The 21,790-nt window shown below is 42.4% G+C and overlaps 1 protein-coding gene across 5 annotated transcripts in view; it reads left to right on the top strand.

The window, feature by feature from the left end:
* myo18ab (myosin XVIIIA b) overlaps window positions 1-21,790 on the top strand; it is a 137,143-nt gene that overhangs the window by 81,754 nt on the left and 33,599 nt on the right. For all 5 annotated transcript variants that reach the window (XM_078283971.1, XM_071905459.2, XM_078283970.1 and 2 more), the window contains 8 exons: window positions 1,128-1,193; window positions 6,555-6,683; window positions 12,558-12,701; window positions 13,551-13,640; window positions 13,837-13,956; window positions 17,862-17,973; window positions 19,919-20,046; window positions 21,543-21,697. In XM_078283971.1, coding sequence (XP_078140097.1) covers window positions 1,128-1,193; window positions 6,555-6,683; window positions 12,558-12,701; window positions 13,551-13,640; window positions 13,837-13,956; window positions 17,862-17,973; window positions 19,919-20,046; window positions 21,543-21,697 — 944 coding nt within the window. The remainder of the gene's footprint in view (window positions 1-1,127; window positions 1,194-6,554; window positions 6,684-12,557; window positions 12,702-13,550; window positions 13,641-13,836; window positions 13,957-17,861; window positions 17,974-19,918; window positions 20,047-21,542; window positions 21,698-21,790) is intronic.

The following is a 21,790-nucleotide window of genomic DNA, read 5'->3' as shown; positions in this document are numbered from 1 at the left end:
CTTTCCGCCGCTGACAGCCCAGTTCTGTCAGTTCCTCTTAATAGCACTGTGATGTTGCCATGATAGCCGGTAGCCAGATGCTTTACCTGCCTTAAACAATAACCCCCCCCTCTCCACACCCCCCTTCAAAAATAGCAAAAAATAGGAAGAAAGCTCACATCATACAACGTTCCTTTCAACATTACGTCCCCGAGAGGCTCAAATCTCAGTGGAACTGTAAATGTTAAGTTCCCTGAAGAAAAGGGTTAGACCGACATATGAGGTCGATATTGTTTCTGTCATTAAAATAGGATGTGGATATGATGCAGTTTGATTGATTACATATTTATTGTAGAATTGATCAATACTACACTGGTTGTCTATGGGAAGCCCTTAACCGAACTGATTCTAATGTGACATTTTAATCAGATTCCACCCAAGTATGCATGAATATATTTATTACCATTGTGCGTTTCAATGGAGAGTTTTGGTGTCCCATGGTCTAAATGCTGTTTCAAAGGCATTTCCACTCCGACAAGCGTAAAATTCTGGAGCAAATACTGAATACTTGCAGGTTTTTGGAACTTTTTGCCGTGAAAATGGTCAAATTTAAAGATGTACAAATACAGAATATCCAAATAAAGACTTGTGGCTCCCATCCATTTTGTACTTTGTACATTTTGTTCTGTTCCTGTTGTTGGAGCTCAGTTTTTCTCCCGTGTAATACAAATTTAATGATATTAAATTTTGGCACAGACTATCAGCTATCAGCAGCTTAATCCTAACTTCCAGTATCGGCCTTGGCAAAGCCTGTATCAGTTGAACCCTAGTGAAGAAACAGTCTGCACTTTGTCTTGTAAAGGTTGAGTTAACACGATGGATGAAAACCGACAGAAAAGGGACCTGAGAAGCCTCTCTGGCTGACTTGTTTTGTGCCTTCAAGTCCCTTGAGGCAGGGGGGGAGGGCTGTGTGTGTTTGTATGTGTTAGCTGAGGTTAGGGGGAAGCGTGTTTGTTGCCGTGGCACCATGCCAGCATCCTTTGGGCGAACGGGTCATGTGATCAGATAGAGGTAAGCTGGAGTCAGTGGAACAAGCCGGGTTGTTTTTGTTTATCTGTCCACTGACTGTTTGTTCTGCTGGTTTCCAGGCAGTGGAGGAGCTGCTGGAGTCCTTGGAGCTGGAGAAGAGCAGCTACCACATGGGGCTGAGCAGGGTGAGTGGAGACACACACAACCATACACACACACACACACACACACATTTTTGTTTTACTATACTTGTAAGGATCCTAATTCTAATCTTAACCCTAAATCCAAATCCTGATGCTAAATTTACCCCTAATCTTTACCCTAATCTAAACCTAATCCTAATCCTAATTCTTCTCTCTTAGTTTTAAACCCAAATCCTAATCCTAATCTGTGATACAATGTGATATGATACGGTACGGTACGATATGATACGATACAGTACAATATGATATGATGCGATACGATACGGTAATCTAGCCCCTTAAGAAGTGAGGACCGGCCAAAATGCTAAAACTCACTGGTTCTCACAAGGATAGACACACACACACACACATATATATGTATATATACACACATACACACACAGCCACAGGACCTATTTCAGTGTTCCAAACTACTGTGTTCACTGCATTTTCAGGGGGACAAAAACTCAAAGGCCAACAGAAAGCAGATCAGAGACATTAAAGAGTTTGAAACTCCTAAGGGTAAATGTTTACCCATAGTCTCTGCTGTTCCTCTTTTCCCTCATGACGCTTTAGCATATGAAAACTGAGGAGAAACACTTATTAAATCAGACATTAGCTGTGCCTCTCTCTGCGTGGGCAGCTTTTCCCCCATCACGCTCCCTCAGCAGTAGGGCTGGGTATCGCCACTGATTTCCTGAATCGATTCGATTCCGATTCACAAGGTCCCGATTCCATTCGATTTTCGATTCGATTCAATATCGATTCGGTTAGGGATATTTCAGTTACAATATCAATTTTGCTTGGATATGAAAGAGATTCTCAGAGAACTAATGCTGTAAATTGTACAAGGAACCCTCTAACCTGGTGCATTATTAAAAATATTAATGTTTACATTAAGAATTGACCCCAAAGCAGTTACATTAATGTACTTTTTATTTAACATGACCAACACACTACAGCAGTCAACACAATATAGTGCAAGCAGGGGGTTCCCCAAATTTTTGAGTAGCCAGCCAGATGGGAAAAGTAGCCGGCTAAGGGATGTTTGCGATGGCAAGATACATTTTTCCGGTGATGCATTTTTACCGAATTAATAAACAAACCTTAAGTATGTTTATGAAAGCATGACTTAAAATAACATAAACATTTTTATTACAGGATCAATGCTCAATTGAAAAATAAACTGATTATGTTTTTTAATTGTGAATGTTTAATGTACTTTCTTCAGTCAGTGTAGAAGAAATAAGTAGTCTAAAACAAAAATATTATTACAAATAGTAATAAATATAATACCAAAGTGCATATTATAGTCTTCTCAGAGCAAGACTGGATCTCTCTCCTGAGTACTACTGCACTCACAGAACTGAGATCCAATAATGATGGAAACATAAATCAGTTTAAAATAATGATTTTACATGGTCATGGTAATGAAGCCCCTAAAATGATCTCCTCAGCTAAGGCCTTGTATTTAGCGTTATACAGTAGTTTCAGCTGTAACACTTCAGTTGAGTCCGTCGTTACCATGGCAACCGTTCGCTGCGCGTTGCGCAGAAGCTCGGCAGAGATCGCTATTATTTTGAAACATCTAAAAAAACGCACAACTCCCCTTGCAATTTCACGCACAGTTCAGTTATTAAGGAGAGTGACAACCGCATTCTATAACCAAACTCACTACCTGAAAAATTCAGGTACTGATACTGAATTTGAGAGCGGATTCGGTTAGTCCGAATAGTGTGAACCAGAACGGGACTGGACAGCTGGTTGTTACGTGACGTTAAGGCTCAACACTCGTTATGTTACGTAACATTATCATCCTTAATTTGAAAGAGACGGAGGTAAGTGTTGTGAGATATTCTCAATTTTTCGATCCAGTCTGTTTCCTCAACATTGCGGTTGTTCCAGTTCTGCGGCCTTCAGCCCAAATATTGCTGTTAAAAGTATGAAGTTCCTGTGATGGAAAAAGAGAATATGACGCCGCTGTCAATGGCGGTTTATTAAGATCTTATGGATAAACTGACGCCTCTGGTTACTGGTGTTACTGGTGTCAAATAAACTGAAAATACAGGCGATGGTAGCCGCCATATTGGTCTGAAGTAAATGTTACTATGGTTACAGACATTATTTCCAGCCATCGTGAGATCGGAGGAGTGGAGTGACTCCTGTTACCCGTACAGACAGTCTGAGTCTAGTTATTTTACTTCAGTCTGCTCCAGTATGTAGGCTACCAGACATGCGCAGTCACTCTCATTCAAAAATTCTGTTGTCCCCACCAAATTCTGGTAGTGTGAATATTTAGTGACATTCAGTTATAAAAGCAGCCGGCCAGACAGATGTGAGTAGATGGCTAAATAGCCGGCAGCCGGCGCTAGCAAGTTGTGCAACTCTACAGACTCTACAGGCATATATTGGGCATATATTAAAAGATCGATCTCGGGATTTTATGAATCGATATCGGATCATTCAAATGAAGATCGATTTGAATCGGAAAATCGATTTTTTAAACCCAGCCCTACTCAGCAGCCGCGTGTTTGCGTCGCCATCGAGTCGACTCCTGGCTACCAGTCCCGGCGTCTTTATCACCCAGTGACACCCTCCCAGCTAAACAGATAATTAGAAAGCGTCTCCCGTTCTACTCGCCTACTTCTCCAGCAAATAGGGCGGCGGGGATGTGGAGATAAGTGTTGTTTTGTTCGTGCGCAGTGACGAGTCTCTCCATTCTCACCTTCAATTGTCCTAGCGGTTTTAATGGGGGAGAGCCGCCCTCCTTTATTTGTGGCGCTGTGTGCCGGTGACCCCGCCAAGCGCCAGTCAGACGCAGCCAGACTCAAACTCTTTGAGATGGAAAACGGTGAATCACAAGGAGAAAGACAGGCTGATGGTTTTGTTAATTAGCTTCTCTGAATGTCTTTGGAATAGAGAACAGTGAGTGCCTTGAGCCGTCAATTAGAAAAGTTTCTTGGCGGATATTGTGGGGGGGTTTAACCCGTCCGCTCCAAGAATTTCCAAGTTCAGATGAAGTTACAATTCCAAGCTTGTGTGTCCTGTAGTGTGCATATTATTAATATTACTAATACCACCTGTTACACAGCATTTCCATTGGCAGACAAGACACAGAGGGATCCAGCCAACCCACGTGACGAGGCATAATGCCACAAACCCACACACCGGGCCTTATTTATCACGTTATGCACCGGCATGGCTTTAGTGGCCAATCCCTATCCAGACATTGATTTTTGGGGAATTGCTGCAGTGACGTTGACCGCTGTCACAACTAGTATCAGCAGCTTTATACTACTCAGTGCATCTCATTTCCTCAACTCTGTTGATTGACATCCCATTGCTCAAACAAACAGAGGCTGCCTCTTTGCATTGATTTTGAGAGAATGTGTTCTGGTTGGTCCAGATCAATGCCAGTCTCTTTACCCTATTTGATCCCAGTGGTGGGTTACCTCATTACTGTAAAGAATAATTTTCAGCCCCTGAATCAGAGCCAGTGGATACCAATTCAACGCAACAGTCCCTTGTTCCCACGACCATTACACATTGCCATCGAGCTTTAGAGTTCCTCCGAGTTTCGATGAGACAGAGTTTCAATATGCTCCCCTTTTCCCAACTCACCCATGCTGCAGGTCATTGATATTCAGAAAGACCTCCCTCCCATCCCTCCTCCGCCCACCTCAACACACATTCGCACACCATAGAGGAGCACCAGCGTGATGCTATACCCCATCGGCATTGCTCGATGGTTGCATCACGGGGTCATGATCGTTGGAAGTAAAGTAAAGCTGGGAAATCTTTTCTTATCCCCCTGGTAGTCGCACTGTGTGATTTTCAGTGCAGAGATGGGAGTAGTCATTAATTGATTGGCCAAGCGGGTACACCATGCATTCTGTTCCATTTTGTTCTGCAACCGGCCCAATAAAATGACATGCGCTTTAGTGGAGAAGTTGAAAATGTTTTTGAGTTGTCCAGTCATTAGTGCAAACGGGTTAGGCTTAGGATTTGATGGTGTCACTTGAAAATGTGTTGCACTTCTCCACTCGATCACATGTCGTTTTATTGGTCAGATGCAGAATAAAACTAGTAACTTTGCATTGTAACAGCTCCCCTTGCATCTAGGCTTTATTGAATTTTTGGACCTATGCATGTGTTTTATGTATGTGTGGGCTATGTGTGGGCTATCCCCTAAAACTCCATGGACGTAGCTTTACTCACACCCTTGCCTTCTCTCTAGTTGAGGATGAGAGCTTTTTGAGAACCCCTTTAGATCAGTGGTGAGTGTTTGCAGCGTGATGCACTTGCAGCAGAACACTGTGCTCTTGTCTCTGCCACTTAATGATATTTGAACAACCACGCTCTTTGTGGCGAGGCTGTTGGTCAAGTGGGGAAAATAAAGGAGAAATTAAGGAAAGGTCTAAAAAGAACAGAGGACGTTTGAATAGAAAATTCATTTTAAAAATGAGCTGATTTGTCACGGCCACTTGTGCTGGCACATGGGAGTTTTCATTAGGATTTTGGGAAGTTAAGCCTTACCCTGTAGCTAATGCTAATAGCATGCTAATGCAATTAAGGCTATGTTCAGAGGGTTTGATGAGCACTCGCCTGAGGAAGCGTGTTTGTTCCTCAATCTCCCAAGTAGATTAGAAAATGGAAATAATAAATTATTACACCGTCAGTATAGCATTAAAATGCTAAAGAATTGGAAGACAAGAAGAAGTACACCTGTTTTTTTAATAATTGCTGAAACTCAGCAGTAGCAAATGTACAGGAGCAGTAGATGGAAAAGAAGGTACTTTCCTTGACCTCCGACTCAATCTGCGGTGACTTTTTTTGAGTCATAAAAAATGACCTAATTCAGACTCAGAAAATGCTAACAGGCCAGAAATTATATATTCATCTTTTAAATCACTGCTCAAAGTACCCTTGTACAGGAAATCCTTTTTGTAATGTTCCTTTCATGTCCCCTTTTTCTTTAATCTATATTGTCATTTTGTGAGTCTCCTTTTTTATTTATGTTTTATACGGGGCTCATGGCGGCCCGTCTTCACTTTCGCAGTCAAAAATGAAATTGGCACTCAGGAGGTAGCGAGCAGAGCATCCCATTCCATCCCCCCTAATTGAGTCACCATAGATTTGATATATTCAATATAGATATTATTATTTGGCTGTCAAGTATGGTCAATGGTAGGAAATATTTTAAGTGATGAATCTAAACTTAAACAGCAGTGAGCGAGCGCTCCATCCAGAGAACTGGATTCACAAAGGACGGCCGAACCTCTTCACCACCTCCATCCCACCGCACACCGAGTCCGACATTTAGTCTGACTGACCTGGTCTTAACTTCCCCCCCTCTGTCCGTAGGTGTTCTTCAGAGCGGGGACTCTGCCCAGGCTGGAGGAGCAGCGCGACGTCCAGACCAGGAGGAACATCACTCTGTTCCAGGCTGCCTGCCGGGGATACCTGGCCAGACAGGCCTTCAAGAAGAGGAAGGTAAGATCAAGGCATATAACGTACGAACAGTTTCACCTGACACCATCAAACTGTGTGGCCCATCAGCAGACTTAAGAAGAGGCAAACCCTCCATTATTGGCCCAATCAAACACCATGGGGGCACTGGAGAGCTCATTTCCAGTGGTAGAAGTGCAGCCCTAATGGAAACTGAACAAATATAGTGCTGATTGGCCATGTGGTGTTGCATGAAAATGTGTGCATCTCCTAATGTGAAACAAGTTGGTAATGTGGCATGGAAGAAATTATTAAGTTTTGTTGAAAATGCTAGATGTGGAACTGGCATATCTTGACAATTGCATAGTGTTGGCAGAGGTATGCGCTCTACTGAGTGCCATCTAGTTGTAGTTTTGCTTCTCCTGCAGGCTGCAGCACTAGAACAGTTTTTTATGGATTCTTGGTAAAACACCAATTCTAAACATGAGGACTGTACCTATTTCATAGTTGTTAAAGTTCTACATTGAAATCTTGGGAAAAGGCAAAGGGGGCACAATAGTAAAAGTATTTCCACTGAGGTGAACTAAATCAAAGCATCATCGGATCACGGCCCTCAGCGGTCGGCCATCAATCTGTCAAGCCCAGACAGGCCCGGATGGACGGACAGATAGCCTTCAATTTGCTGCTCCTCTCCGCTGGGATCCCTCCACGGCCCCGATGTCTCCTCAATCACCTCCTTTATTGATCACCTGCTGTGAGATATCATCCTCCAGCCTCTCCCCTGCCCCTTTTCCTGTCCTCCTGCCTGATCTGCACTTCCATTCTCACTCTTTCTGAGAAAGAGTTGCCTGGTTGCATTTGTCATCTGCTTTTCTTTTTTTTTTAATTTAGGGTTGTTCCCTCTTTTTTTCTCTCTCTCCTTCGCTCTGTAGCCCCCACAGAAATCACCAGTCACCACTACCTGATCTTTTCTTTCTCCAGTCATGCTCCAGTCGAGCGTGTGAAGTCTTTTTTTTTTTTTTTTTTACCCCTTTCTCCAAACCCACTCATATTTCTCTTGCTTTGTGGCAAGCACAATAGGGTGTGTGTGTGGGGCTCCTACACAGCGTGCGACTGTTGGAGGCCCTGTCATAATTGCAGCTCGTTCATGAGGGCTAGGAAGACTGTAGGAGTACAGTTTGGTGTTCGTGCGCGTGTGTGTGTGTGCGTTTTTGTGTGTGCCGTTCCACCAGAGTGAGCGTGACGAGTGGGAACATCGCAGCCGTCCGCCGACTGACTCTTCAAGACGCCGGTGGGAATCTGTTGAGCTTCTGTTTGTGCAGTGTGTGTGTGTGTGTCTGTATGCGTCTGATTCACAGACGTCTCAATGTTGCTCGCGGACGTTTCCTCATGCGAACACACACAGTTAATTTGGCGCACAGTAATTTGATTTTTTTTTCGTGCGTACATGCGAGCACAACGTATGTGTGTGTGTGTGTGCATGGGGAAAGATTAAGCTTTGGAACCCTCTTCTCTCCTTCCATTACCATCTCTGTTTATGCTTTCCTGCTGCACCGGGCTTAAGGCTGCCAACTAAAATTACTTTTCAAGGACATTTGGGCTTCACTTTACTACTGCGTCTCCCTCGAAGGACTCAGTTTGAGCCTCATCGCTCGGTGTAAATATTAATCTCACGTAATTGATGTAGTTTGGGATTAGGTCCACATCTTTGGCAACCACTGTCAGCCACTTGTTGCCAATGCACTTAAAAACAAGCGCAGCCTCTCCTGTCAACCACTGTTGGCATTTTTTTGAGGGATTCTAGCGGAGCGTCAGACTCGGTTGAAATCCCACAGCAGAAAGGGGAGCAACACTCGCACTTCAGCGGCGCCTCTCAAAAGCCTTTTGTGAGTCAAAGTCCCGCCGGCATAATGTACGCCTCAGTACAGTCCTACCTCGCTTTCCTCCCAAGGCACAGTGGATTTAACTCTGTGTATTTTCACTCCTTGCTCTCCTGGTGGAATTTTTTTTTAGTGGTAAAGGTGTGAATAGGAACTGTGAAGCTTGCAGGTTTGCTGTTGATTTTACACCCACAATGGGCGCTTTTGGCGAGAAAGGGAAGTGTCATTGTTTAGTGATGAAAAAGTGTTGTGAGGTTTGTGCAAACAACAAAGGGACCATTGATGCCCATTGATGTTACTATAGGTTGTCCACACCGGTGTTTTCAAGTATATTACACTTGAGAGCTTTTCACTTGAAATCGGCATACCTCTGCACCTTGAATATTTCCTTCTGTGGAGCCTCTAGCTCAGAGTGGAGCTGTACTGCGATGTAGACTCTTGAACAGGAAATTTATATTGCGCTTAAGCTCTCCTGGCCAGTGTGTTGCAGAAATGCTCAGAAATGCTGAACCCCCCCACCCTCCTGACACTGCCACAACACAAAATCAATTAGTTTATTTCTCCAACTCGTCTGTTTGCCAGCTCTGGGGGAACCTCCCCCCATTTCCTTCAAGTCCTCCCCTCCCCGCCTGGGGAGCCGCGTTCAAAGAGCTCCGAGGAAAGCGGGAGAACGGAGGAGGGGAATAAGAAAAGGGAAGATGGAGAGAAAGAAGGAAAGATGGAGAAAGAGAGAAACTGTGCCTCGCCATGGGGGAATAGACAAATAGAACAGATCCGCTGCCTCGTTTGAAGCCCCGCAGTCTCTCTCTCTCCTCTCTCTATCTCTTTGACATTCATGGGGAACAGTTGAGGATGGAGGAGCGTGGGGGATTCCGCTGCCAGCCAGCCAATACTGAGCCTAATTAAATCGTTGCCTAAAGACAGAACTTCCCCCTCCCTGACTGGGAACAGGTGGGCTCGGGCAGACGCCGCTGCGTGTGCGTGTGTGTGTTTGTGTGTAAACCGGGGCCTATGTAGCTGCCTGGTAGGTGCCAGGTGTAAAGGAGAGGTAGAGGGCAGTGGAAGAGGAAGAGACATCACTACACTCTCTTTACAGCGATCGCTCTGTTTGCTTTCTGTCAAGTTACTGAATCCTAGTGTACTGCTATTTAAGCACACACTCCTGCATTCGTGTAGAAGTCGCTGATGGAAAAGGGGATAAAGGAAGTGATTTGCAAACAATGGGATGATTTGACCTAGTGCTAGTGGGGGGCAATGTGTCATAAGCAGCAGCATTAAAGTCTGACCAACCGCATGCACTTTCCCCATATGTTTGACACCGCAAGGGTAAGTAGGCCAACCATGCCGAGAGATGAAATGTGTGTGCACCTCCCTTGATCAAGGGAATTAAGCTGCGTTTAAGGGCTTAACCAGCAGAACACAAGGTCTGGAAAAGTATGGAAAATGTATTTAGTCATCTCCAGGTCTGGAAAAATGTGTCAATTGGACAAAAACTGTGGTCATAGACACACTGTCATTTCATGTTACATTTGTTGTGAAGATGAGAGCGACATGACCTTGATGATCATTATTAGAACACTATCAAAATCCATCATTTGAACTAGAATCTTCAAATCCAGGCAAGAAATTGAGTATGGAATTTTAAAATGAAATTGGAGTAGGAACCCAGATAACAACACACAGATCAAGACTCTCCACACATGGCAACCTCTGGTATAGTAGTGTTTGGGTTGCCAGATTACTTGCTGCTTGTGAAGATTCCAGCATGGAATTCCTCTTAATTGCCAAATTAATATTGATGGTTTAATTTGTGCTTGGAGTGTTCACTTGCTATCGGTGCTCTAGTCACAGGTATCTGCCTAACTAAAGGAAAAACATACAAACAAACATATAAAGTGTTATAACAGGGTGGTGGGTCACCATCACCTAACCCCTGATGATGATTTGTAGGCATCTGCAGTCATAGAGGGCTGAGTGTTCACTAACCCCCTCTTCGCTCACATCATCAAGGGTCCATTCTGTTGAATTGAATGGGGACCATTCATCCCTCCTCTATGTAAAGATCTAATCCCCCACACTCACTTTTCCTCCCCTGTATTGCCCATCCATACCCCTTCTGCATCCATAGTTGGGAGAAGCTTGTCTTGGTTCGGTTCTTCAAACACTGGTATCGGCTGCTGGGTTGGGGGGGTTTGGACAAAACAAAGGTGCCATCAGATTTTGCATTGCAAGTTGAATAACTTATTTAGGTGCTCCGTCCACCTTAATCGGGTGGAGTCCAAATGATAGATTATTCAGTTACTGATTGAGAGCTTTATGATTCACTTTCCTTACCAGGAAACCAGGGAATTTGAAATTAATCTTCTACTACAGGGATCATCAATTAGCGGCCCGCGGGCCAAATCCGGCCCGCCAGCAATTTTTCTCTGGCCCCACTCCGGCCTGCCACAATATCAGCACTGACCGCCACAATGTTTTGTTTTTTTTCTTTTCACAATTTAGTTGTAGAGCTGCGTGTAGCACATTGATTCGCTCAGCCCCTAATTGCTCCGCGCGCTCTCGCTCCCTTTCTCTGTCTCTCTCTCTCTCTCTCTCTCGCTCGCTTGGTCTCTGTCTCTCTCTCTCGTGCTAGCTCGCTCACTCGCTCTCACCGGACCCGTCTGTTCGCCTCCCATTGCACGCGCGGGCGTGAGGGATATATTATTTTTTCCATGCCAAGAAGACGACCGGCTAACTTCCCGAACAGAACTAACAGTTAACGTTACTCGGAATAGAGCTGGGTTTCCGAGATCAGCACGCGGTATAGCTGCTAGTCAGTATCCACTGACTGGACTGATAATGTTAATATTAACTTTTAACTGTAACTCTGAATGTTTGCTCCCTCAATCCAGATTAATATTGAAAAATATTTTCAAAGAAGGAAAAGGACTCATTGAGGAGGAGCAGGGACAGTCTGGACCAGAGGAGCTGCTGAGCAGTTAAACAGAGTAGATCATGTAATAATGTTAAAGGCTGTAATGTAACGATGTAAAGATACAGGTGAGACTGACAGCACAGAGAGATGTAGCAGGGCAGATGGGCAGAACAGCTGATTTCTCTGTAAAAGGGGCCTCATTTCTATTCTTCTGTACCTCATAGAGAGGACAACAGCAAGCAACAAACAGAACAGTGTAGCACTGTTTATATTTTTAAGTTATGTTATCTTTGACACAGTACTTGAAAGGGAGCACTTTAGATATATACAGGTTAGTTATTTGTTTGACAAATGGAACTATTTAAAATGGAGTAAATTAGATAATTTTTCAGTCATCCAGGTAATGGGATCCTTTATTGATAACAGCCTACATATTGACAATATAAGAGAATACAAGAATAAAAAGGCACTTAGTCAGCCAGCCAGTGCTATTTAATAACAAAGGAATAGACTGCAGAGATGATGCACAAAGATGCACATGCGCTGCCTGTGATAGGCTTTTTACTCCCAGTCCCAACCATTTGGCTTTGTTAAGACAGAAGAATAAACCATGCTTAATTTCAACATAACCTTGCAGCTTTATTTACTTATTTGCCGATTGTCTTTATTTTTTGGTTTTGGAAATAGAACACACCCTTGGCCCGGCCCAAAGACTATTTGCTCTGTGCGAATTTGGCCCCAGGTGAAATCTATTTGATGACCCCTGTTCTACTAGCTAGTCAAACACTTCTACTAGCAATTTGAATTGTAGAGAAATGTGAATTGTGAAATAGAAAACTCAATATTCCAATGCAACTGCAGTGAAAACTAGCATCAGCTGGTCTATAAAGGTTACTGCCACAGGGGTTTCAGACATGGCAGTTCTACAAGGACCTAATGCAAATCCTACAGGCTCTTAGACACAGCAGCACATGGAGAAGCCCCTTCCTTGCCCTTCTGGCTAGCATTAAAATACAGTATGTTACTCCGAAAACAATACAAACTATTTATGGCTGTTTGTGCACTGCTATCCATTCACTCTTACGTCGTCCCTCCACTGATCGTTGTTTTGTGTGTGTTTATCAGATTCAGGACCTGGCCATCCGCTGCATCCAGAAGAACATTCAAAAGAATCGAGGAGTGAAGGGCTGGCCCTGGTGGAAGCTCTTCACCACTGTCAGGCCTCTGATAGAGGTGCAGCTCACCGAGGAGCAGATCCGTGGCAAGGATGTGAGTATCCGCACGCACACACACACACACGCACACACACACACACATACAGACTAACATACAGTATACTGGTACATACCTATAACTAGGGTTTGAATGGTGGGTTTTTGAAAGGCAACACCAATATTTTTAGCTCTGTAGAAGTTCCAAGTATTGAGTATTTTCCCCAGAATTGTATTCATGTCAGGGTGGAAAAGCCTCATTTAGGCCATGGGACACTAAACTCTCAACCCCTCTCAAACCCAGAATGATGATAAATATATCACATCCATACATGCTTGTGTGAAATCTGATCAAAATGTCTCATTAGAATTAATTCAGGTTAAGGGCTTGCCATAGACAACCAGTGTAGTATTGATTAATTGTACAATAAATATGTAATCTATCAAACTGCATCATATCCATCATATCAGAGGTAGACTGGACCAGATCTGATTTTTAATAAAAGGACAATATTGGCAAATGGATAAATCAGTCTAACCACAATTACCTACAACACTTATGGACACCTACATTGACACCTACACACATACACCCAGTGATACACTCCTGCAATTCTCTAACAATGAGTACACACACACACACACACACACACACACACACACACACACACACACACACACACACACACACACACACACACCAGTGAGAGCCACCCAAACCCTTGCTTGGTTTTGCAAGGCAGGGTTTCTTGAGAGCACACTTATTTTATTTGCTGATTAATTCACTTTATCTGCTGAATCCTTGAATGCAAACTCTCTCTCCCTCTCTCTCTCTCTCTCTCTCTCTCTCCCTCTTTCTCTCTCTCATACACACTTTCTTTTCCTCGTTCTGTCTTTTCCTGCCCAGGAGGAGATCCAGCAGCTCAAGCAGAAGTTGGAGAAGGTGGAGAAAGAGAGGAACGAGCTGAGACTCAACAGCGACCGCCTCGAAAGCCGGGTGAGCGTACACACACACACACACACACACACACACAAACATAATAGTAATGACAGTCTTCAACCCTAAAAACAAACACTGTCATCTCTTATAAAGGGAGACTAAATATAGCAAGCTGCACATTCATATAGACGTGCTCAACACTTGCTAATTGCCGTGTGTGTGTGTGTGTGTGTGTGTGTGTGTGCTGCATCAGATCACAGAGCTGTCGTCAGAGCTTGCCGATGAGCGTAACACCGGAGAGTCAGCCTCCCAGCTGCTGGAGAGCGAAACCTCTGAGAGACTCCGCCTGGAGAAGGACATGAAGGACCTTCAGGTAGGGACACACACACACACATAGAAACAAAGCATGCTTCCCTTTTGATTTTCAAGTGTTTTTTTCTATGGTTTTGTAATGTATGTCCCTATGTGTTGCTAGAACATGTGACTTTATTGCATTGTGTATTTTCTTTGTCATTTTTGCAAATGCTTTTGTTCTCATGCCTCTCTATAGATCTCAGTCTCAATGAAACTACCTGATTAAATAAAGAATAAATGAAACAAATGACAAGAAATTAACCAAACGCACAAAAAGTCACACAAGTACCAACAGTCCATACAGTCTGAGCTGATTTGGATCAACATGGGTTTGCTGTTTCAGTGCCAAATTCTTGGTCCAATTGCTAGACACTTGTGATATTTTACAGCGTACCAAAGGCCCAACTCTTCTGCTTTAAGTTTTGGTCTGATTAAAATTGTTACACACCATGGGACTGATTGGATTTCAGCAAAAAAAAAGCTTCACCTTGCCCATTTAGGCACTGACCCATTCGTTCAGTTGATGCGTTTTCCCAAGCAGAGCGCTATTAAGGCAAATTGAAATAGAACTGCCTTATTGTGATGGAAAATAGAGATGGATAACACTCTGTAGACTCAGTTGCCTTTTAGCATTAAGGTAATGGTCAATCTCTAACATTCAAGCCAGGTTTCTACTTCGGTGCTCACCCGAAATAACACAATCGGGAAAGGAAAACTTGCCAGGATTATTGACACTGACAATTAATTTTAAGGTTGCATGGCATTGTGAAATGTAATTTTACTTCTACTCTTCGATGGCGAACTTCTGTTTTTATATTTGAGCTGTAATGTTATTTTAACATTAGCCAGTTGACATGAATTATTGAAATGGAGCAGGCTAAGCTCCGTCAGACAGCCCTGCTTTTTCCCTCCATTTCACTCAATTGTAATATTTAATAAGGGATCTAAATTTTGAAAGCTGTCAAATTAAATTTAGATAAATTGAAACTATATAACAGATTGTCTCATATTTAAACAGTATTATTTTGTCAAGGCATTTTGGCAGTAATTACTGAAGACCTAGGAGTTCTGTCACACTGCAGTATTCATTCAACTCCAACAAGTTCTCATAGGCATATTCCACAAACTCATTTTTTATTGACTCAACACAAAGAAGTTACAGCTCATTATTTTTCATATCTAATTTTAGGCTGCTAAATATACCACTTTGTTTGGTGGGAAAAACAGCAATACCCATAACACATTTTTTTTCATTTAGAATTCAGTCACTTATTTCACACTTTTTTTTTTTTTTTTGTCTTTCATTTAATCAACATGCACTCATCCCACTTAAGTCTTCCTATAAATGATCTTGTGCCTGTTTGGCCCCACAGTGTGCATGTCACCCCCAAACTATGTTGAAATGCTGCGTTTTTGCCAAAACGATAAAGTCGCTTGTTGATAAAGATAGTATGAATTTGAGAGCCGCGCTTATTTAGGCAGCTTTTCTTCAGAATCCAGAAAAACACACAGGAGCAAAATGCCACTTTCTTACTCTAAAGGGGTATTTCACCCATAATACATCAGAATCCTATTTTGTACATACACATTTTTGCTATGGCTTATAGTTCATGAGACATTTTTTGTTTTTTACTTGAATTCTCATCCCCATTAGCTCTCTTGAGTTAACACTGCACCTTATTTAACTAGAAGGGCACTCGGAGAGTGCAGACCTCCGCCAAGGCCAATAGTCTGTCTTCTATGATATGCAAATGTTCAAGCGCAACCAATACACGGATCCGCTCCAAAATTGAATGGGTTCTTCCTTGGCCCATGCTACACCCTTCCATGAAGTTTCATGAAAATCGGGCCAGTAGTTTTTAATGATCCTGCTGACAAACAGACAAACAAACAAACAAACGGCACTGAATACATAACCTCCTTGGCGGAGGTAATAAATAACCCCATAATTTTACCACCAAATGGTTTTCCATTCAAAACTACAGTGTTGAGATATGTGTGTGGTTATGTTCCCACATGTCAGTTTTGTTTTGTGGTTCCCTTTTGCCTTCCTGAATAGGGAATGCCTGAATGAATGATCAAATTTTTCTTTTTACCTCTTGCCCTTCCGGATAGGATTATAAACTAATCACAAAATCAGATTTAATCCATGAAGAACTGTAGGGCTCTTAACAAACATCATGTTAATAATCACAATAGCAATAAACTGTGATAATGACAGTGAGAATATAAGCTATAGAGCGCTTGTTAATACGGCAGTAAGAAGCACCAGGTCAGCTGGCATCGCATTCATTTCAACAGCAACAATCTTGATACTCACCATGTAGTTATTCATGCATGGACACACACACTCTCCTGTTCTTTCTCTGTCTCTCTCTCTCTCTCTGGCTTACACACACACACACACACACACACATATATTGTGATGGCTGTAATTGTGAAATCATATTGTCAAGCTAGTTCTACACCCCCCCCCCCCCCACCCCCCCCCCCCCCAGCCTTTTAGTTCAGTATTTGACATTTTTGACATGATTGGTTTTTAGGGAGGGGGGGCACTCCAAATGGCTGGGATAGATTTTTCCAATGACTGCTCAGATAGCGGAATGCTTGCTGATGGGGAAGGGCCGGCTACAAATTGCCTGGCTTGTAGAAATGTGGGATGGATGGTGTTTTTTTTGGGGGGGGTTTTTGTGTGTGTGTGAGAGAGAGAGAGGCAGGAGGAGACAATATGGTTATTTATATTGACGGAGGGGTTTCATGTCACGTATGTACAGCGGGACAGACTGGTTAATGTGTGTCCATGCTTGGTTTGTATTGGTTGAATTCCCTATAGCCAGTCCATGAATGGAACTAAATCAACGAACTTTATAGTATACATAGCCACCTACAAAAACTCAAACTTCAACAACAGACAATCTGAGGAAAAAGACGTCAGACTGGACACACTGTTTGATTGACAGGTGACAGGTGGAAGAGCAGAGCAGAAACACCACAGCAATGAGCACTGAGCACCAAAGATGGAGACTAAATTTAAAAAAGCAAGAAACTTGAGGATTACCACTTAAAATTTTACTGTAATTTAATTCACTAGAAATTGTGCTAATTAAGCCCATCAATCTGCCAGCTTGGACCCTTTCACACACAAATCACTACTGCGTTTGTTGCTATGCACAAGTGTTTGTTTACACTGATCAGCTGTTAAAGACGGCGCCAACTATAGAAGAAATTTCATTTACTTTTTTGATTTCGCTCAGGCAATGGAAGTTATACTTACATGCAGAGGTGGGGACTCGAGGGGGTTGCTTGGGACTTGACTTTGACTTGTACTTTGATGACTTGAAAAGGTTTCTAAAGTCTTGACTTGAGATCTTGTGTTTGTGTAAATGACTTAGATTGAAAGTGATGAGATTTGTTCCAGCAGACGTTAGTTTTCTTTAAGACATTAAATTGATACTGGACTCTTGATTTGTTCTGACTTGACTTGCTGTTCTACATTTAGACTTGAGACTTGACATTAATGACATGGACTTGACTTAGACTTGACTTGGTAATCTACATTTAGACTTGGGACTTGACTTGAGACTTGTGCCTCAAGACTTGAGACTGACTTGGGACTCGAGCAAAGTTGACTTGGTCACACCTCTGTTTATTAGTAATGCAGGTCAGTCTTCTAAAAAGCTGGACCGCGGCCAGGACTGAATGTCTATGTCTGCGACATGGCGTAACACATCATAACAACATTACGTAATGCATAAGAAAGATGGGTTTTTAAAGTATTCCTTCCACACAGCAGAATCTATCTAATGTCTAGGGTCCAATGTGTTTCTATTTGGGGGTTGAAGACATGAAAATGTTGGAGAACTCCCTGGTTATTGTATGGAGAAGCAGAAATGTTCATGCTGTTTGCCTCCCTCGATCCATCAGGCCAAGTTTGACAGCATGAAGAAACAGATGGAGTCAATGGAGATGGAGGTGATGGAGGCTCGACTCATCAGGGCCTCCGAACTCAACGGAGACATGGATGACGACAACACAGGTCAGACGCACATACACACATGTATACACACTCCCGCAAAGACCTTACAAGCATAGGAATTCACTCGCCCGGTTTGTGTGTACACAAACTCTAAAAATCCAAGTCTCTTTGCTCCAGTTGAGGGGCTGAAACTGCAGGGGTAGTTTCCAATCAATGATGTGACAAAAGGCAAGAAATACTACTCGCAGAAGTGCATTAGAAATGGATCATACAAAATTGAAAAATGAAGTTCGATCGCAGTCCCAGACACCCCGCAGTCAGGCTGCCAGCTGTCTTTGTTCGGCGTACAGTCTTTGTGAATGTACAATTGATTTTTCTAAGCATCTTTTTGGTGCATAGGTTGTCGCTGCTTTACTTGTTTGTACTATACAGAGCTTTGAGTTAGTTGCAGAGTGAAAATGTAACACGACGGTTGGTAGTTTCAAGGTTTCAAACTTGCAAAATGTGTAGGTTGGGGCACAGTCAGTATGCCAAAGCAAGTACTGCTCATGCTAGAATTTTGTTAATGAATATTTATTCAAGCATTTGAAATGATAGAAAAGATGGATACGATTTCAAAGTGGCTACATATGGTAAAAAAAACTAAATGAAAAGAGCACTGAGCCACTGAGGTGCGGACTACTAGAGCAGTGGTTCTCAACGTGGGGTCTGGGGACCGCCAGGGGTCCTTGAGGGGGTTACAGGGGGTCCCCAGCAAATTGATCAATTGTTAAACTTCACCTTTATTTAGTTCACTGTAAGTTAACACAATTAGAGAATGTAGCAGAATGACTATTTTGATCATAGTTTCACTGTTATCTCTCTACCTACAATACAGATAGTCATGGAATTCTGGACAAAATCATATCTAACAATAAAAATCTTCTCAGATTTGGGTCTGAGAGGCAAAATCTCATCATCTGTGGCCCTAATGTGGACTAAATTAGGGGGCCTTGATATGAAAAAGGTTGAGAATCACTGTGCTAGAGCATATCAGTTTCAGAAAGGAAAAAGATATGTACTGCCTTATAAATCAAACAGAGCATCGTAGTCACAATTATCAGGAATCAACAGCATGGGGTCCCTCTTCAGATAAACGGTGTCAAATCCAACTGTTATCGGAGACTGATGCCTTGCTTGTTAAAAATCAACGTCTGGAAGCCTCTCCACATGGCATTAGTATTACCAGGGGATTTGATTTGAATTTGCCCATGCACATCTGTCATTTAAGTCAGTCATCGTCTCCCTGTAGTCTCACGATTTCTGTCTTCCTCCTTTCATACAAAAATGGAGGCAGTAGTCTATAGACAAAGGTTCTCAATGCATTTTTGATGCAAACAAAGTTTTTCTTTGTTAAATCAGCAGTAACGGATTGCAAAATCTTCACCTTATGCAACTGGTGGCTGGTTCTGTGCTAGTAGGCCTTTACACATTATAAAATATGTGTGTGATCAATTTATTGAAGTTCCATTGAATTTACACTGCCCGTCACCTGATTAAATGTTCTGTGTTTTTCATTCTCTTAAAGCCATTTTGATCTAAAGGCTTATGCTTAAATGCTTGAAATGTGTTTCTTAGACAAATATAAATAGTGAAGTTGATCCTATGTATGAATTTCTTTCCAAAGCCTTTGCCTTTCCATCAAGGCAAAGGGCGGCTACTTTATAGAATCTAAAATATAAGATAGTTTTGATTTGTTTAACACTTTTTTGGTCACTGCATAATTCCATTTGTGTTATTTCATAGTTTTGATGTCTTAACTATTATTCTAAACTATGGAAAATAATAAAAAATAAAGAAAAATGTGGTGTTGCAGTGTATGTATTGATTTTTAGTGACCAATAAACATCACACATCAGAGAAAAGCGTGGCTATCGTTTTTAATGTGCATGGAGAGCAAACTACAAATAAAATGTAGTGTACCAAGATAAAGCAGACTGTGACTGTGGAAATGCTGGTGTCGCAGGAGGGGAGTGGAGGCTGAAGTATGAGAGAGCCATCAGGGAGATAGAGTTCACCAAGAAGAGGCTTCAGCAGGAGTTTGACGACAAGCTGGAGGTGGAGCAGCAGAACAAACGGCAGCTGGAGAGGAGGGTGAATATACACTCACACACACACACACACATGCACACACACACACGCACACACACACTAGAGTTAGGGGCTGATATTGGCCTTTTATTAACAGTGTCGTCCACCTATAATACGATGGGTATGATGCATTGTAGAATTGATCAATACTATACTGGTTGTCTATGAGAAGCCCTTAACATGAACACACAATAGGACATTTGGAGTGGGATTCCACATATGTATGCATGAATATTTATATTATTTGTAATTATTTATATTTCATTTGTAATTATTATTCTGGGTTTTACTAGTGAGTTTCAGAGGCTTTTCCACCCTGACAAGAATAAACTCTTGGGGCAAAACTACACTATTTTTTGCCTTTTTGGGCATGAAATTGGGCAAATTTAAAGATATTTAATATTGGCACAAAGTATCAAAAACCCATATTGGTCAAAACCTGCTGCATGCAAACACACACCATTTTAAACTTCTTGGGTTTCTATGTTTCTACAAACACTACACTATGCATTTTTATCATTGTTACATATTAGAAAATGTGTTTAGCCTATCCAGGCTATTTCAAATCACTAATCGGGATTTCTGGCTTTCTAACACCAGTTCGTGTCGGTGTGTCTCTGTAATGCAAATCAGCCGATGACACAAAAAGCTTTAGGGAAGTAGCCTTGGCCTTTCACATTCAAAAGATTTGGCCAGGTGTTGGAGATACACAGCGGAGCCATTTGTAAAAAGGATAGAGATACTGTCAGGAAAGAGTGTATTTTATTCTGGGCTGCAGCAGAAAAAGTAGCGTCTGCCTCAGTCAGACCAGACCTGCTGGTGAAGCATAGAGAACTAGTGCTGATTTACAATGTTTTGCTTCAAATCCCAGTATTTATTGTTCAAGGGAGCATAAACCCCTTTTACAGCCAGTATTAAAATGCAATCTGCATCTTGACCACATTTCGACCTGCAGTCCTGACATTTCTACCCCACGGGCGGCTACTTTCTCACTAATGCAAACACATTGTACGACTTGTATTTCCACCTGGCTTGCTGTGTGCATTTACACAGTAGTAACATGCTTTGTTCCTTATCCAGTTATCCAGATGCAGATCTCATTTTAATACCAGTTGTAAATAGGGTTAGAATACAGTCAACAAGAAGATATTTGAATACTAGGGATGGGACGATATATCGCAATACAAAAATGTGGCAATATGTATCGTGGTGCAGAAAAATTAATCATGATATTAGCTCCATTTTATTCTGCTGTAGTAATCACAAATGAGGCGGTTTGCCCATCGCAATTTCTCATGTGATCACTTTTATACTGCGAGTGGAATGTAGCATGGTTCTCCATTAGAAGAACAAGTTAATCTTCCTGGGATCAAATGAACCCATTCTAAAAACCATGTGAATCCTCCTTTTTTTAGACTGAGTTTTTTGTGGAAAGTTTTCATTTCCAGGTCTGACTTTGTCGTGTGTGTGTGTGTGTGTGTGTGTGTCCGTCCCTGTAGATCAGCGACCTACAGGCAGATAACGAGGAGTCCCAGCGAAACGCCCAGCAGCTGAAGAAGAAATGCCAGAGACTGACGGCCGAACTGCAGGACACCAAACTGCACCTGGAGGGCCAACAGAGCCGCAACCACGACCTGGAGAAGAAACAGAGGAAGTCAGTGCACACGCACACACACACACACGCACACGCACACACACACACACACACACACACACCAAAGGTGAACTAGAAAACAAGTGTATAAAA

This window comes from Centroberyx gerrardi, chromosome 6 (assembly GCF_048128805.1).
Source record: "Centroberyx gerrardi isolate f3 chromosome 6, fCenGer3.hap1.cur.20231027, whole genome shotgun sequence".
Lineage (NCBI taxonomy): Eukaryota > Metazoa > Chordata > Actinopteri > Beryciformes > Berycidae > Centroberyx > Centroberyx gerrardi.
Note: the sequence above shows the minus strand (reverse complement) of the source record. Positions and strands in the feature narration are given on the sequence as shown.